Source organism: Mobula birostris, chromosome 29 (assembly GCF_030028105.1).
Source record: "Mobula birostris isolate sMobBir1 chromosome 29, sMobBir1.hap1, whole genome shotgun sequence".
Lineage (NCBI taxonomy): Eukaryota > Metazoa > Chordata > Chondrichthyes > Myliobatiformes > Myliobatidae > Mobula > Mobula birostris.
The window spans coordinates 34,045,739-34,064,777 of NC_092398.1; the positions used below are offsets into that span (position 1 = coordinate 34,045,739).

Consider the following 19,039-nt stretch of genomic DNA (forward strand, 5'->3'; position numbering starts at 1 on the left):
ATCAGACACAGAGTGAAGCTCCCTCCACACCGTCCCATCACACACTCCCGGGGTCAGACACAGAGTGAAGCTCCCTCCACACCATCCCATCACACACTCCCTCCACACCGTCCCATCACACACTCCCAGGGTCAGACGCAGAGTGAAGCTCCCTCCACACCATCCCATCACACACTCCCAGGGTCAGACGCAGAGTGAAGCTCCCTCCACACCATCCCATCACACACTCCCGGGATCAGACACAGAGTGAATTTCCCTCCACACCGTCCCATCACACACTCCCGGGGTCAGACACAGAGTGAGGCTCCCTCCACACCGTCCCATCACACACTCCCGGGGTCAGACACAGAGTGAAGCTCCCTCTACACCGTCCCATCACACACCCCTGGGGTCAGACACAGAGAGGAGCTGTGCTGACTGAGCTGGGAGAAATCGAGGCAAAACTACTGGATAAAGTTCGTGGAATACTTTGGAGGTGGCTCTAAAAGTCTCTTGGACAACCGAGTGAGTGACGGCGCTGGTGTGGAAACTCGGTGTGCAGTTTTACTGCCGGTTTGGGCTGGGTTTGTTGGCGGCTGCTAACTGTGCAGCTCCCAGCTGCGGTCGCTGGCAACTCGCCAGGAAGCCGATTCGCTCCAACCAGAGGCAAACGCCGTCGTTCCCCCCCATTGACAGCGGGGCAACGTTCCTCCTCCATTGTTTTCCTGATTTTCGTCCGGTGCTGGTGCCGGAGCATCTGGAAGGACGTTTCGGCCTCTCCCGGCCTGGGTCTCTGCAAGTCCGACGGAGCCTTTCCTGGCGTCGAGCCAGCGAGGAACTGTCGACTGCAAACTTTCCCGGCCAGTTATTCAACTCGCTCCAGGACTTCTAACCGGCACCGCTGTAGGATTCTCGGACTGGAAAGAGCGCCAGCATGCCGGACCGGTCTCCAGAGAGTCGCGGGCCTTCGGGGAGTTACGCAAGGGCGGCTGCCTCCCCGGCCTCGGACAACGCCCTTTTTCGGTCGGTGAAGGTGGAATGTATTTTGCGCCCTGGAATGACACTAGAAAAGTGTACGGAGGCAATGGAGGACCTTGTTGGGAAAGGTGGTATTCTGGCCACCGAGAAGGAGTTCGGAAAGGCGGTGTTTTATCTGGCAAATGAAGAGCTAGTGCCCCGGGCCCTAAGCAGGGGAGTCACGGTAGAAAACATCTTTTTACCTATGGAGCTGGTGACGGCCCCCACGCAACGTATCGTGCTTGGGCATGTTAAGCTTTTCATTCCAAATGAGGACTTGCTACCCCCACTGGCCCGTTTAGGGCAAGTAAGGTCGGAGATCACTGCCATCCGACACAAATTTAAGAGACGCACCCTCCGCACCGTAATCTCTTTCCGGCGTCAGGTATTCATGCAGCTGGAAAGGGAGGACGATGTTGAGGGCCGGTTTACTGTCCGGCACGAGGGAGTGGATTATCAGGTGTACTGGAGCTCCGAGCGCCCGCGGTGCCATGCGTGCAGGGGGGTGGGGCACTTTCGGAGGGACTGTCCTGCCGCCCGGAACCCGAGGGAGCCCATTTCGGGCACCAGTGCCCCAGCTACCTCTGCCCCTGATCCTCCTCCTGCGCGTGCGTCTGCGCCTGCATCTGACCCTGCCCCCGCCCGTGATCCTGCCCCAGCCCCTACCCCTACCCCTACTCCTACGGTTGGGTCGGTCCCTGCTCCTCTCCCTGTGGTTCAGGTGGGGGACGGGGTGGAGTCTGTGCGGAGTAAGAAGGCAAAGGGGAAATCCAAACACAGTAAGAAGCGGGCCTTTGAGGCTGCAGAGCTCACGCCCATTTCGCCTGAAGTGGAGCGTGGGACTCGGGGAGGTGCGCAAGCAGAAACAGAGAGCGCCGCCCCATCGGTGAAGCCTGCACCTGTGTGCTCCTCCGGTGTGAAGAGGAGAAGGGAACGTTCCCGCAAGAGGGCAGGGGATGTAGATGCGGAGGAGTCCCAGGAAGGGGTGGGAATCCGGGTAGGGGTTGGTTCTAAACCTGAGTCCCCAGATGTAGCCACCAGTCCTGGGGTAGATGGTGTGGTTGTGCAAAAAGCTTGTGATAGCCCTGTTTGCACAAATGAGGCAGCCCTGGAGGCCTCCACCCAGGACCTACAAGTCAGCGCCTCTCTGGAGGCCAGTGTACCGAATAATGTAAGAGGAGACGAGACAAAGCTCTCTCATTCTCAGCACCACGCTGCTTGTGAATCCCTTGGACCAAAGGTGCTGGGTTCCCCTCTATGCCTGCCCCCTGGGGAGGGCGTTTTTCTGTGCACGTCGACCCCAGCAAATAATGACTTGCAGTGAGTCCCTGGGGATCGGGTTGGAGGGGGACTCTTTCGATAGTGAAATAATGGACATCCTCACCCCTCCTGAGAAGTCCCCATTGATACCTGTAGAGGAAATTAAGCATTTTATTCTCACCTCTGAGGGTGCCAAGCACCGGCCTCAACTAGCCTCGCTATGCTGGCCCAGCATGCCGAGGCTGGTGAGGTCCCTGCGAGTCATCCTCGGACGAAAGGGAAAGGGAAAGAGGAATGCAGTGGCGGGGAACGACAGACGGCAACTAAAATCTTTCCTGGATGACCTAGTAAGGGACATTAGAGGGAGAAGCAGCCTCGCTCCTACGGGGGATGGTGGGTCACAGGGTGTCGCTGGTACCGCTCGAGCCCGGAAGGCAAAAAGTATCCTTGCTTTCTTTCGGGACAGTGTGGTGGAGGGCGCCTCCGCTCTCACCGAAATGGGCACAGCTGCTGAGACCTAGTGTGCTCCCGCCATGAAGCTTACCATAGCTAGTCTCAACGTAAACGGCAGCAGGGGTCCTCTTCGCAGGCATAACAATCTCTCAGCCCTCAGGGATGGGCGGTATACGGTGAGTTTCCTGCAGGAAACCCATACCATCCCTGGGGACGAGTCTGCTTGGCTCCTGGAGTGGCGGGGCGGGGTCTACATGAGCCACCTCAGCTCCATTTCTAGCGGGGTGGCGATCCTGTTGGCCCCGACCTTCCAGCCAGTAATTGAAAGAGTCCAGGACGTTGTGCCCGGCCGTCTGCTCCACCTGGTTGTGCGCCTGGATGGCGTACCATTGCATTTTATCAATGTGTATGCTCCCAGGTGCGGTGTGATGCAGACGCGCCTATTCTGCCAGCTGTCCACCCTGCTGAGCTCCATCGATCCTGAGGATTGCGTCATCCTCGGGGGAGATTTCAATTGTACCCTCGAGGCGGAGGACCGTTCGGGCCTCCAACGCGACCCAGCATTGGCAAAAAAGTTAAAGGAGCTAGTCAGCTCCTTTGACTTGGTGGACAGCTGGCGGAATCTTCACCCCAACTCTAGCGCCTTCTCGAGAAGGTCTAGAGAAGGAGGTTCCAGGATAGACCGCATTTACATCTCTCGGGCCTACGTCTCCCGCGTGTCGGCGTCCTCCATGCGGCCGGTGTCGTGCTCGGATCATCACCTTGTGTGGATGGAATTTATTCCACTGCACCCTCGGGTGGGATCCGGGTATTGGCATTTTAACAACCGGCTGCTGGAGGACAGCCGATTCCGGGATTCGTTCCGAGCTTTCTGGGTCTCCTGGAAGGAGAAGCGGAGAGAGTTCTGCTCCCTACGGCTATGGTGGGATGTGGGCAAAGCCCACATCCGGTTTCTATGTCGGGAGTACACTAGGGGGTCGACAAAGAGGCGGAGCTCTGAGGTTGAGCGGCTTGAGAGAGCGTTGCTTGACCTGGAGTCCCGCCTCAGTCCGACCACTGGAGACCAGCAGCTGTGGCAGGAATACCAGGAGAAGAAGGGTGCACTAAGGAACCTGCAGCTTCAGCAGTCCCGAGGTGCGTACGTGAGGTCACGGATCCAAATGCTGCAGGATTTGGACCGTGGCTCACCCTTCTTCTACTCGTTGGAAAGGTGGCGGGGAGTTCAAAAGCAGCTAGTGGAGCTGCTGGCTGCCGATGGCTCCTCCATCACGTACCCTGATGGAATTAACAACGAGGTCCGTTCATTCTATCGGTCCTTATTCTCGCCTGATCCGTCAAATGCGGAGGCGTGTAATGAGGTCTGGAAGGATTTGCCGAAGGTCAGCCCAGAGGACGCAGTGCGTCTGGATGCCCCCCTGACTCGGGAGGAGCTGTCCACTGCCCTTCGGCAACTCCGGAGGGGCAAGTCCCCTGGTTTGGATGGACTGAGTGTTGAGTTTTATCAGGCTTTTTGGGATGTCCTGGGGGATGATTACAGCCTTGTCCTAGGGGAGAGCCTAGCCACCGGAGAAATGCCCCTCTCATGGCAAGGAGCTGTTGTGGTCCTACTGCCCAAGAAGGGAGACCTCCGCCTGCTAAAGAACTGGCGGCCGGTCTCCCTCTTGTGCGTGGACTACAAGATCTTTGCCCGGGCAATGGCCAACCGTCTGGGTTCGGTAATTGGACAGGTGGTCCATCCTGACCAATCTTATACAGTCCCGGGCCGCTCCATCCAGGACAATGTCCACCTAGTACGGGACCTGATCCACCTACTCCAGGAGACTGGGACCCTGGCAGCGTTTCTTTCTCTTGACCAGGAGAAGGCTTTTGACCGGGTGGACCACAGTTTCCTGGTGGGCACCCTGCAGGCTTTTGGGCTCGGACCACACTTTGTGGCCCGAGTTCAGCTCCTGTACTCTGCCGCAGAGTGCCTAGTTAAGATTAACGGATCATTGACAGGACCTATCCACTTCCGAAGAGGAGTGCGTCAAGGGTGCCCCATGTCCGGTCAACTGTATGCGATCTGTGTCGAGCCGTCCTCAGCCTTCTTCAGCGAAGGCTGACAGGTCTTGGTTCTGCGCGAACCGGACATGGGGGTCGTCCTCTCGGCCTACGCCGATGACGTACTCCTCATGATGACAGACCCCTGTGACCTGCGGAGGATGCGCGAGTGCCAAGATGTTTTCTCGGCGGCATCCTCCGCCAGGATCAACTGGGCGAAATGTTCCGGACTCTTAGTAGGCCAGTGGCAGGTGGACTCCCTGCCGGAGGAGATGAGAGCTTTTGAGTGGAGCACCAGACGTCTTCTCTATCTGGGAGTCTACCTGAGTCCTTCTGGGGAGACCTGGCTGGCGAACTGGCAGGACCTGGAGACAAAGGTCATGGCCCGGCTAGGGCGCTGGTCAGGCCTTCTCAGGGTGCTTTCCTATCGAGGCAGGGTGGTGGTCATAAACCAGCTGGTGGCCTCCATGTTGTGGTACCGGATGGTCACCTTGGCCCCCCCCTGCCCCTTTTGTCGCGAGAATGCAGAGGAAGCTAGTGGACGACTTCTGGGGAAACAGGAAGCACTGGGTCTCTGCAGCGGTTCTGAGTCTCCCAGAAGGGGAGGGCGGACAGTCGCTGGTGTGTGTACGCACACGACTGGCGGCTCTCCGCCTCAGGACTCTGCAGAGATTCCTGTACGCCGAGCACCCTCCCAGGTGGCACGTGTTGGCGACTTTCTTCCTCCGGAGGGGCTGCTGTCTTGCCAAAGATATGCAGCTACCACCGGCGGGCGTCAGCCGTGCTGCTTTGCAGAGGCTGCCCGGCTTCTATCAGGACCTACTGAGAGTCTGGAACATGGTTGCCTCAGGCCGGGAATCCCCTCCTCTGGCAGAGGGCGGGGTCCTGGCCGACCCCTGCCCTGTCTCAACGGATGTCAGTGCGGCTCAGGTGTGTGGAACGACTCAAGCTGAGCTGCTCGTCGGGCCCAGGCTCCGCAGCCTTGCCCGAGAGACGAATCCACACAACTTGAGCCGTCTTTCATCGACACCCACAATCCCATTCAGGGATGCAGGCAGGAGGTACCTTTATGGGCTGCTGCTCCACACCCTCCACTTCCTAGCATTTGTCCACCGTCCCGACACGCCATGGCGGTCGGTCTTTCCACCTGGAGGTGAGGGGGGTCCCCAATGGAAGTCCCTCTACAAGGGAGTCCTTCCCATGCACCTTGGGGATCTCGGCTGGAGGGTGCTGCATAAAGCGGTGCCCTGCAATAAGTTCTTTAGTTTGTACACGGATCTCCCAGCCGCGTGTCACTTCTGCGGGCTGGAGGAGACCGTGTACCATATGTACGTGGAGTGTGTGAGGCTGCAGTCCCTTTTCGCGTATTTGCGTGGGCTGCTTCTCGCCTTCTGGTTGCGTTTCAGTCCCACCCTATTCATATATGGTCATCCAGTAAGGAGGGGGGCACAGAGGGATGAGGATGTCCTTGTCAACTTGCTCCTGGGGCTGGCGAAAATTGCCATCCGTGGCTCCTGGAAAAGGGTGGCAGGAGGATCTCCCCGGGCGGACTGCCTGGCTATGTTTAGGGGGTATGTTCGAGCCCGGGTGAACATTGAAAAGGAATACGCACAGTCCACGGCGACCATCGAGATGTTCCGGGACCGCTGGGCTCCGCGGGGTGTAAATGCCATCATTGATGAGGATGGCAATATATTGGTTTAACATGCATTGTCTGTTTGTAGTGTAGTAAATGTGTTATTCACTGGGTTTGTAAATATTGTATAGCACCGACATTTGTAATAAAGAATTTTGTAAAAAAAAAAAAAAAAAAAAAAAAAAAAGGGGTTGTGTGGGGTTAGACGCAGAGTGAACCTCACTCCACACTGTCCCATCACACACTCCTGGGGTTAGACGCAGAGTGAAGCTCCCTCCACACAACCCCATTACACATTCCGGGTGTCTGGGTTTCCGGACTGCCTTGTCTGCCAGCACAAGGGCTACCCTGACCTGCTGTCGCCCCCAGTGAGACCATTATCCCTCAAAACCGCGGACTAGGGGAAGAAACTGGCACAGGTACTCACAACCACAGGAGGAGGGAGAAGCCGGCGATGTAGAGGTTCCTCTGTGCACGGAACAGCTTCATGTGGATGTGGTCCTCAGCCGTGGGCAGGTGCTTGAGGTCCACCTTGTCTGGAACATTGTATTTCTGAACCTCACGGATGGCATCTGAAACAGGTCAATGCAAATCCCTTCATCAGCTCCACTGGATCACAGCCAGTCTAACCGCGTCCCCACCCGAGTGGAGCACTACATCACAGGAAAAGGCTCATTGGCCCCAAGTATGTGTGTTAAACATGATGTCAAATGCCTTCCATCTATCAACATTGCACCCGCTTCCTGCACCAGCCCTGGTAGCTAGTGTGCAGCACCCTCCATTGCATACAGAAATGAACTTGTCCTGTGCAGCGCTCTCTCTCTCACTTTAAGTGCAACACTTCTTGCCAGCAATAGAGATTCTGACCATCTACCCAATACGGCAGACAATTTAATTATCGGCCAATCTACATTTTCATCCAGGCCACTTATGTGCATCTCAGCAACTGATGGCCCAGCACTGATCCCTGTCAAACACCACTGGTCATAGACCTCTAGCCAGAAGACCACTACACTCACTTTCCATGGACTAGGCAATTCTGCAACCAAACTGTCATCACCATTCATCTCCTGCGCCCTTATGTCCCGGATCAGCTAACCATGGGAAACTTCTGTCAAGTGCCTCGAAGTCCATGTCATTAACATCCACTGCCCCATGCTCATCACTCCTCTTTGTCACCTCCTCTAAATATAAAGTTCAAAGTTCATTTATTATCAAAGTACTTACTTGTCACCATACACAGCCCCGAGATTCATTTTCCTGCAGGCATACTCAGCAAACCTATAGAATAACTACATTAGAATCAGAGAACGACCACACCAATCTGAGCATTCAAACAGTGCAGAAGTGGGGAAAACTGTGCAAAAACAAAATAATAATAAATAAATAGACACAAGACGAAGAGTCCTTGAAAAAGAGTCCACAGGTTGTGGGAACAGTGCAGTGATGGGGCAAGTGCTTGACTGAAGTTATCCCCTCTGGTTCAAGAGCCTGATGGTTGAGGGGTAATAACTGCTCCTGCACCCGGTGTTGAGAGTCCCGAGGCTCCTGTACCTTCTTCCTGATGGCAGCAGTGAGACTAGAGCATCACCTGGGTGGAGGGAGTCCCTGATAATAGATGCTGCACTCCGTGTAGACATGCTAAATGGTGGGGAGGGTTTTACCTGTGATGGACTGTGCCATATCCAGCCAGTCAATAAACTCTCCACTACACATTTATAGAAGTTTGTCTAATCTATAATCTATTATTAAATCCATAAACCTTGACCTGTCCCTAATCAGGCCACACTTTTCCAAATGTGGCTACATCCTGTTCTATCCATACTACTACTACGTCAACTCAGGCCTAGGGGGCCGGCATCGGGCACGATGACGGACTCTCCACTTCTCCCTCTCCCTCATCAGTGTGTTCAGTTCATCTACATTAGCCGTACTGCTGTCTTCTAGGAGCGTGTTGACCACAGTCTTGGGAGGGCGCCCAGGGTTCATCCTCCCGTGCTTGGGCTCCCATATGATGACTAGGCTGGCAGGTAGCTCGGGGTGGCGTAGACAGTGCCCCGCTAGTTGCAGTCTTCTCGCCTCGATTTTAGCGGAGAGCATCTGTAGGTTGTTATAGAGCTCGACGTTCGTCATGTGCTGTTACCAACACACGTCAAGAGCCATCCGGAGCATTCGTGTATAGCAACCACTAGAGACTTTCCCATAGTCTTGGTGAGTGTCCACGTCTCGCATCCGTACGTGAGAATGGACTCCACGACTGCTATGAAAATCCTCTTTTTAAGCCCTCTGGTCAGGTTCCACTTCTTATTATCCATAGAATACATAGAAATGTTCGATTTGGAAAGGTACGTGGATGGGAAGGACACTGATGGCTATGATCCGAGTGCAGGTCGATGGGACTAAGCAGATCAATGGATTGACACAGTAGATGGGCCAAAGGGCCAGTTTCTGTTCTGTGCTGTCCCACAACTCTCCCCCTGCAACTGGAATCTTTGACATCCTCCCCAGGAGCCACAGTCAGTGCAGATTGGAAATAACATTTCCTCCTCACTGACAAAGGCGCACCACAAGGATGTGTGCTTAGCCGACAGCTTCTCTGCATCCGCATTCGTGACTGTAGCTGGGCACTGCCCACATGTTGCTGGTAGGATCTCAGATGGCAACAAGACGTACAAGAGAGAGCTAGACGGGCTGGTTGAGTGGTGTCGCAACAGCAACCTTACACTCAGCATCAGTAAGAGCAAGGAACGGATTGTGGACTTCAGGAAAGAGAAGCCGAGGGAACACACATCAGTCCGCATCGAGGCTCGGCAGTGCAGAGGTGAACAGTTTCCACATTTGAGGGCATCGACGTCACGATTCATCCATCCTGGGCCCAGCACACTGATGCAATCATGAACATGAGGAGTCTGAGGAGATTTGGCACGTCAAAGACTTTTGCAAATTTCTACAGATGTACGGTGGCGAGCTCCATGCCCCGTGCTTCCTCTTTACTGGAATGTGCCAGTCCTGAGGTCTGATTAGCAACTGTGGAGCTCTCCCAATTAGCTCCTGTCTAGTAAGGTCATAATTTACTCCAACTCATCCCTTTTCTCACCTGTGCTGCGTAAAAGTCTTCAGCACAATACAACAAGGGTGCAGAAGACCTCTGGACAGTACTGCATTTGTCAACACAGAACAGAGCGTTTGCAAATCTGCCGGGAGCAAAGGATGTTGGGGATGGTGGAGGTGTGGGAGAGGTGACAAAAGGAGTGCCAGGGTGAGGGTCAGCGTGGGTGCAGACACAGACCTGAGACACCAGACAAGGTCATTTGATTTCAAAGAATTGATCATTTACAGAACGTCTCTCTGGTGCTTCATGCTCCCTCCCTGCCCCCTTCCCACACTGTCCACAATAGAGGCCCACATCAGAATTTTAGGGTGTCAAGGTGGGGGTACTACAGGAGGTGCAAGGAGCTCCCTCCTTCCGCTAGCCTGCAGTCACACTTGGGCACCCCACCACCCCACCGATCAGGGTCGCGTGAAGCCATGGGAGCAGGTGGTGGATGGTCGTACGAGCGGCTGGTGAATATCACAAGTCCTGGTTATGCAACCACTGATGCCAGGCAGACAATCTCTGAAGTGAATCGATAATGGCTGGGGGTCACCCGTCTTGTAAAGACACTCCCCAGAAGAAGGCAATGGCAAACCACTTCTGTAGGAACATTTGCCAAGAACAATCATGGTCACGAAAGATCGGCATATAGTGACTGAACGAGCAGCTGCTTTTGGGTTGGACAACCAACCTCCCGATAGCCAGCAGAGAACACAGGAATGAGACGTAGACAGATCATGGAATGATGTAGAAAAAACAGGTTTGTTGTAGTGGGAGAATGTCACTTCCCCATTATTAACTGTGGCCTTAGTGCAAGAGACGTAGATTTGTGCTTCACGGTGCACACAAGTTCCTTAAAACAGTCTGTAATTCACAGAGAGGCCATACTGGGAGAATATTACTGCTGCGTTTAGAGAGGACACATCCACAGAGGCAGTGTGAGTAGAGCTTAGGAACCAGGGTATCAGCGGTTACAGGGAGAAGCAGAATGGGGTTGAGAAGCATAATAAATCAGCCATGATGAAATAGCAGAGCAGACTCGATGGGCTGAGTGGCCTAATTCTGCTCCTGTGTTTTACGGTCTTATTAGAAAGCTCAGTAATTCTGCTGCGATTATACTCTGGATAGTGTAGGAGGTTAGCGCAATGCTATTACAGCTCAGGGCATCAGGGTTCAGAGTTCAATTCCAGTGTCCTCTGAGAAAAGAAAAAGTTCTTCCCGTGTGTGTACAAGTTTTCTCTGGAGCTCCGATTTCCTCCCAACCATCCAGACGTACCAATTAGCAGGTTAATTGGTCATTGTAAATTGTCCTGAGATTAGACTAGGATTAAATCGGGGACGGCTGGGTGGCCTGTATCACGAGAATAAAATACGATGCACCACCCTGTCGTCGCTGGGAAATGAGGGAGCAGATGTGCAGACGTTACGGAAAATGTAAAAGTGACAGTGTTGTTGCAGTGAAATTGTTTTGAGCAGGAGGGGGGATTTTTTTTTTTTCTCCTTCAGGGGGTGTCAATGTACCCGTTCCGTTTTGTTCATTTTCTGTGCAGGAGGAGGGATTTGGGGATCGATGTGCCAAATCCCTTTTGCTGGTTTTTTTTGTGTGTTGGAGGTGGGATTTGAGGGTTGCTGATCTCTCTTTTCTCTCGTTTCCAGAGAAGAGGAATTTCAGAGTTGTATACTTTGATAATAAATGAACCTTTGAACTGCTTCACATCCAACACATTTTATTCCCCCCCCCCGCCCCCAACACTGTCCCATTAACTGTCCCCTCATCTACAGGTGGGAGAGATGGGGGGTGGGGGGACTTACAGTGGCCGATTAGCTCACTGACCCCTACACATTGTGGGAGAGGAGTGGAGCACCAAGCAGAAACCCACGTGGACATGGGGAAAAGGTCACAACCCCACACAGCGGTAGAGGTGGGAATCGAACCTGGGCTCTACCCACTGAGCCCTGCAGACGATGTCGGGGGGTTGGGAAAGGACTGAAGGAGTGCAGATAGAAAACAAAAACAGAAAACCTACAGCACAATACAGGCCCTTCAGCCCACAAAGCTGTGCTGAACATGTCCCTATCTTAGAAATTACTAGGCTTACCCATAGCCCTCTATTTTACTAAGCTCCATGTACCTATCCAGGAGTCTCTTAAAAGACCCTATCGCATCCGCCTCCACCACCGTTGCCGGCAGCCCATTCCACGCACTTACCACTCTCTGCGTAAAAAACTTACCCCTGACATCTCCTCTGTGCCTAGTTCTAAGCACCTTAAAACTGTGCCCTCTTGTGGCAACCATTTCAGCCCTGGGAAAAAGCCTCTGACTATCCACACGATCAATACCTCTCATCATCTTATACACCTCTATCAGGTCAGCTCTCATCCTCCGTCGCTCCAAGGAGAAAAGGCCGAGTTCACTCAACCTATTCTCATAAGGCATGCTCCCCAATCCAGGAAACATCCTTGGAAATCTCCTCTGCACCCTTTCTATGGTTGCCACGTCCTTCCTGTAGTGAGGTGACCAGAACTGAGCACAGTACTCCAAGTGGGATCTGACCAGAGTCCCATATAGATAGAGTGTAATGAACAGTGAACAATAGCAACCACTGCCAAGTCTCCAACTGGGAGCACCAAACTTCAGAACTGCCAGCACTTACAGCTCGGGGATCATTTGGTGGCAAAAGGCCAAATTAAAACTGGCCTGCCAGGAGAGAGTCTCGTGGGGGGCACTGGGCACACTGTTGCTCAGCATGTACTGCCCAGCTGGAAGTTCAGTTTCTGAACCCCCCCACCACCCCATCCCCCCCAGGAGAGAGACTCGTGGGGGGCACTGGGCACACTGTTGCTCAGCACGTACTGCCCAGCCAGACGTTCAATTCCCAAACCTCTCCCAACCCCTTCCCCCCCCAGGGGAGAGACTCATGGAGAGCACTGGGGACAATGTTGCTCAGCACGTACTGCCCAGCCAGACATTCAGTTCCTGAACCTCCCCCAACCCCTTTCCTCTCCCCCAGGGGAGAGACTCATGGAGGGCACTGGGGACAATGTTGCTCAGCACGTACTGCCCAGCCAGACGTTCAGTTCCTGAACCTCCCCCAGGGGAGAGACTCATGGAGGGCACTGGGGACAATGTTGCTCAGCATGTACTGCCCAGCCAGACGTTCAGTTCCTGAACCTCGCCCAGGGGAGAGACTCATGGAGGGCACTGGGGACAATGTTGCTCAGCACGTACTGCCCAGCCAGACGTTCAGTTCCTGAACCTCCCCCAGGGGAGAGGCTCATGGAGGGCACTGGGGACAATGTTGCTCAGCACGTACTGCCCAGCCAGACGTTCAGTTCCTGAACCTCCCCCAGGGGAGAGACTCATGGAGGGCACTGGGGACAATGTTGCTCAGCACGTACTGCCCAGCCAGACGTTCAGTTCCTGAACCTCGCCCAGGGGAGAGACTCATGGAGGGCACTGGGGACAATGTTGCTCAGCATGTACTGCCCAGCCAGACGTTCAGTTTCTGAACCACCTCCCCCCCCCCGCCAGGAGAGAGGCTCGCGCCTGTTTGACACGTGATACACCGCTGCTCGGCTCAGCACCCGCCGTCCAGCACTTACTGAACAGCAGGAAGGCCAGACACTGACCTGTAGGCCCTGGCACATTTGAAATATGATAGAAAGTGTCGAACTCAACTGGCTGCAGGACAGAGGGAGGCAGATGCCCATTTTCTGAGACTGCCCTTGCAGTCCCCCCACCACTCCCACATCTTGTGGACTCTGAACTGATCCTTGCTCTGAAGTGATCTAATCAGAGTAACTGAATGTGAACACAAGGCGCTTCAGGTAAAGACCTCTGCTACACTGGAGACCATTCTCAGACAAGTAGCTACTTGTTGTGCAAAGTGATAAGGCCTAGCAAAGAAGCAATCTGAAATCCCAGACTCTGTTTGACTGGTTCGGACCGGTCAGAGTTTCAGAGTTAAAAGGAGCAAATATACACAGCTGGGACGGGGGTGGGGGGTGGTGGTGTGGGTCAGAAAACATAGAACAATGTGCATTGTAACCCTGAACCAGAAACAATAAAAGGGTGTTAAAGGTCAACCAGGTAACGTGAATCCATTTACGCCGTGTAGGAAGAATCCTAATATGTCAGCCAGAGAGCGCAGGGAACAACTGCTGGGATGAAATGTGTGGGGTGCGGCGGAAGGGAGACCTGGGTGCAGAGTATCCAAGGTGTTGTCTCTGCAACAGACACAAAATGCCGGAGGAGCTCAGCAGGCCAGGCAGCGTCTATGGAAAAGAGTGAACAGTCGATGTTTTAGGCTGAGACGCTTCGGCAGGACTGGAGAAAATAAAAAGCTGAGGAGTAGATTTAAAAGGTGGGGAGGGAGGGGAGAGAGAAACACAAGGTGATAGATGAAACCAGGAGGGGGAGGGATGGAGTAAAGAGCTGGGAAGTTGATTGGTGAAAGAGATATGGGGCTGGAGAAGGGGGAAGTCTGATAGAAGAGGAGAGAAGGCCATGGAAGAAAGAAAAAGGGGGAGGAGCACCAGAGGGAGGCCATGGGCAGGCAAGGAGATAAAGGTCCATCACCAGTGATAGCTCGTGTACTCGTGCTCCAGCCGATGGTACCTACTGGGTATGCGAAAGGAAGTGTACCTCTGGCTTCCTGGAGTGCCGGGCAACCTGTGGGCCTCAGGGCCAGACTCTAAACCCTGGAGAGGGTGCTAATATTTGGCGTATGTAGTATCCCACATGCAGCACCGGAGGAAGAACCCCCACCTGACCTGAGTAAGACAGCCATCACTCAGGTCAAAAGGTTTTGGGTGATGAAGTAGTTATGGCGCCCAACTGCGATGCCTTTGCTTGCATCTTCAAAAACAGTTCTATTTCCATCCTTAATTTTTCCCTTTCAGGGTTCTTTTCAAGACCCTGACCTGGAGTTACACGCTGACTACAGTTCTTTGCGGGAATGGACCCGCTGGCAGGGTTCCACAATCAGCCGCTATTCGGCATGCCAAACACTTGACCAAAGATTTTGACTTGAATTCAGGAGCCTGGGATCTCGAGGAACTGGAGACGGGCGAATCAAAGGTCGGTGTCACCACAGAAGATCCGTGTGTCGTTGGGGGAGTCGGAACATCTGCTGTGTGCCTGGGGACACAGGATCTTTGCGATCTTCAGGCACAGAGCTTGGAAAAAGCCATGCAACGGACTTTTAACACCGTAAACCAGCAAGTTGTTTGTTATGTCTCCCCGCTTGTTGGAAAACAGAGTCACCTCTTTCTCCCTTATTAGGAGAGAGAGAGCCTGCAGCACGTCAAATTATCGGGAAAACAATGTAGTCTTTGGGGTAACTGCGCCTTTGGGTGCTGGTAGCGGGTGCACTTCATTTTAGCCGGTGGGGGGAGGGGGATTGTTGCTTGCTGCCACTTGCACGCAGGAGGGAGGGGAGCTGGGAGGGTGACTTTGATGGTTCTAACATTTAACTGTCATTCATTCTTGGGGGCACTCCTCTGTTTTCGTGGATGGTTGGGAAGAAAAAGCATTTCAGGATGTATATTGTATATATTTCTCTAACATTAAATTGTACCTTTAAACCTTTAATAGCCTTCCCTGGTGACGGCTGATTAATTTGGCCTTGGCCATAGAAGCTCTTGCAAACAGCGAGGTTAAAGAAGCCCTCACTGAGCTCTCAGAAGAATGGCTCAATTAGTAGCCGACCGCAGAGTAGCCGTCAGAATTAGGAGCTGTCCGGACAGTAGCCCTGCAGAACCGGATAGCCACAGACTTCACCGTGGCTATGAAAGGGGGTACGGGTGCATTAATTGACCAAGAGTGACCTATATTCCCGACAGCTCAGATAATATCACAAACCTGGCTGGCCACATTCAAAGGACAATGGGAAGATTCACAAGGGTGGGGAACAACATGATGATTATTACACTCCTGGAGACTGGTGGCCCTTTGGAATAATCATTGGTCTACTGGGGCCTGACAATAGGGGTAATAATATTGGCTTTCATTTTGCTCCGCTGTAAACGTATGCTAATGAGTAAACCATGGGGTTTTTAGGGACTTATGTAATGTATAATGTGGGGATGTCTTAGATTGTGTGCGTCCTCTGGCCGAGGGGTGGAAGGTAGTAAGGTGCCTAAACTGCTGGCAAGGAACAATTGCTGGGATCCGCAGGGACACTCTGTATACCACTGCTCATCACTCACTGCCAGCACACACCGGCCTGCACATCAGCACTTACCGAACAGCAGGAAGATCAGCAATGCGATCAGGAAGAAGAAGAACTTGTTTCCATACGACACCGCCAGGGTGAAGAGGCTGGATCGGAAGAGCCTTTGCCATCTGCAAGGAGAGAAAGCCAGCCACATCAGCAAATGGGTGGCACGACCTCGGGAAGAGGCTCAACGTTCCGGACACAGAATTCCCAGTGGGATTCCCTCATCAATTGCCGTGGACAGCTTCTGAATCAGGGGTGGGGAGGGTGGACGAGCTAGAAGCTAATCTCACTGAGGAGCTTAAGAGACGATACAAACTCAACTTCTCCTTACAAGGGAGCAGGCCTTTTGGCCCATCCAAGTCCATGCTGACCCTAACCAGACATTTTACACTCATTCCATTTCATTCCCTGAAAACTCCATACCACCAAAGATTCCACGGCTCACTTCACAGCAAGGACAGTGCACAGCGACCTCACACGCAACGGGGATGTGGGAGGAGACGGAATCTCACAGGAGGGGAAAACGCGTTCAGAGAGAACCTGCAAAATGCACGGACAGGGCAGGAGGTGGGAATTGAACCCAGGTCACTAAAGATAAAATTCATGTGTCGTGTGTACATTGAAACATTGAAGTGAAGAGTGAGATGCAATGTTTGCATCAACAACCCCAGCCCGAGGATTCGCTGGGGGCAGCCCACAAGTGTTTCTGGTGCCAACATAGCATCCCCACAACTCACTAACCCACGGGTTCCCAATCTGTGGTCTACAGACCCCTCAGTTAATGGCAAGGCTCCACGGCATAAAAAAAAAGGTTGGAACCCCTGCACTGACCCCAACGCGAGAGGAAACTGGAGCAGCCACAGGAAATCCCACCGTGGTCTTGAGGGAGACCATACAAACTCCTTACAGACACCGTAAAGCCAGGCGCTAACCGCTCCCCCACCGTGCCTCTCGGGCTGAGAGGGAATGGCTATCCCCAGTACGCCACCAGGATGGGATGCACGAAAGGTCGAAAGGAGGGTGGGAGACACAAAGAACTCACTGCTTTGCCGAAATGAACGGGATGCACATCAGCAGCAGGGCAAACACCTCTGCGTACAGGAAGCCCGCCACCGCTGTCCACTGCAGACTCATGCTGACCCCGGCCACGCACTGCGCAGAGCAGAGAGAGAGAGAGTTAGGGCAATCCACACAGTCACTGCTCGCCCCTCCATGTCTGTACCACCCTCAGCCCAGTCTGAAGATCAGAGAAGGGCATGATGCTGACAAAAACAGGCTGCTTGTCCCCAGTCCCATGGTGTGAGATGGAAAGGTACGGAGGGAACTTCACTGTGTCTGACCCCAGGAGCGTGTGATGGGATGGTATGGAGGGAGCTTCACTCTGTTTCTGACCCCGGGAGTGTGTGATGGGACAGTGTGGAGGGAGCTTCACTCTGTGTCTGACCCCGGGAGTGCGTGATGGGACGGTGTGGTGGGAGCTTCACTGTGTCTGACCCCAGGAGCGTGTGATGGGATGGTATGGAGGGAGCTTCACTGTGTCTGACCCCAGGAGCGTGTGATGGGATGGTATGGAGGGAGCTTCACTGTGGCTGACCCCAGGAGCGTGTGATGGGATGGTATGGAGGGAGCTTCACTCTGTGTCTGACCCCAGGAGCGTGTGATGGGACGGTGTGGAGGGAGCTCCACTGTGTCTGACCCCAGGAGCGTGTGATGGGACGGTATGGAGGGAGCTTCACTGTGTCTGACCCCAGGAGCGTGTGATGGGATGGTATGGAGGGAGCTTCACTCTGTGTCTGACCCCAGGAGCGTGTGATGGGACGGTGTGGAGGGAGTTTCACTCTGTGTCTGACCCCGGGAGTGTGTGATGGGACGGTGTGGAGGGAGCTTCACTGTGTCTGACCCCAGGAGTGTGTGATGGGATGGTATGGAGGGAGCTTCACTGTGTCTGACCCCAGGAGCGTGTGATGGGATGGTATGGAGGGAGCTTCACTCTGTCTGACCCCGGGAGTGTGTGATGGGACGGTGTGGAGGGAGCTTCACTCTGTGTCTGACCCCGGGAGTGTGTGATGGGACGGTGTGGAGGGAGCTTCACTCTGTGTCTGACCCCAGGAGTGTGTGATGGGATGGTATGGAGGGAGCTTCACTGTGTCTGACCCCAGGAGCGTGTGATGGGATGGTATGGAGGGAGCTTCACTGTGTCTGACCCCAGGAGCGTGTGATGGGATGGTATGGAGGGAGCTTCACTCTGTCTGACCCCGGGAGTGTGTGATGGGACGGTGTGGAGGGAGCTTCACTCTGTGTCTGACCCTGGGAGTGTGTGATGGGACAGTGTGGAGGGAGCTTCACTCTGTGTCTGACCCCGGGAGTGTGTGATGGGACGGTGTGGAGGGAGCTTCACTCTGTGTCTGACCCCGGGAGTGTGTGATGGGACGGTGTGGAGGGAGATTCACTCTGTGTCTGACCCCGGGAGTGTGTGATGGGACAGTGTGGAGGGAGTCACTCTGTCTGACCCCAGGAGTGTGTGATGGAATGGTCATTTTTCCTATAATGGGGTGAGAAAAACTGTACACAGTCCTCACTAACAACTTGTACAATAATGACATAATGACTAAAGAGTCAGACAGCATGGGATCAGGCCCTCTGACCCAACTGGTCCGTGCTGAGCACAGCATCCTAACTGCTAGTCCCTGTTGCCCATAACACTCCCCCCCCCCCACACACAAGCCTCTCCCTTCCATGGATCTATCCAAATGCCCCTTGAATGTTGCACCTGTCGCTGCCTCGACCACTTTCTCCAGCAGCTGCTTCCAGGTAACCTCTCCCTTCCGCACAACGAAGTTACCTCTCAGGTCTCCTGTAAATCTCCTCCCTCTGACCACTGACCTGCATCTCGATCTAGGCTCCCCACCCCTGGAGAAAATCCACCTTATCCATACCCCCTGTGGTTTTACACATCTTGGCCCAGCTGGTCCACGCTGAACCATTTAAACTGCCTACTCCTATTGAACTCCACCGGGACCACAGTCCTCCATACCCCCACCATCCACGTAGCCATCCGAACTTCTCTTAAAACACTGAACTGAAACCTGCATGCACCACTTCCACAAGCAGTATGTTCCACACCCTCATCATCCTCTGAGTGGAATAGTTTCCCCTCATGTTCCCTTTGAATTTCTCACAATTTCAAAATTTTATTGTATGAGTAACTTCCAGCTGTGACGCAACAAAGGCTACGCGTGCGGGAACATTTCAGTTACTGCGCAGCGCAGGGGGAACGGAGATCGTCAGATACACAATCCGCCCTGACTGCTGCTAATCTATCCAAGTGAGGGCTGACGT

General features: G+C 53.8%; 1 protein-coding gene across 2 annotated transcripts in view; it reads right to left on the reverse strand.

The window, feature by feature from the left end:
* Positions 1 to 19,039, reverse strand: part of bcap31 (B cell receptor associated protein 31) — a 41,453-nt gene that overhangs the window by 14,284 nt on the left and 8,130 nt on the right. For both annotated transcript variants that reach the window (XM_072246299.1, XM_072246298.1), the window contains exons 2-4: positions 16,743 to 16,852; positions 15,725 to 15,825; positions 6,813 to 6,957 (exon numbers count right to left, since the gene is read on the reverse strand). In XM_072246299.1, the coding sequence (XP_072102400.1) occupies positions 6,813 to 6,957; positions 15,725 to 15,825; positions 16,743 to 16,834 (338 nt within the window). In that variant the 5' untranslated portion in view covers positions 16,835 to 16,852. The remainder of the gene's footprint in view (positions 1 to 6,812; positions 6,958 to 15,724; positions 15,826 to 16,742; positions 16,853 to 19,039) is intronic.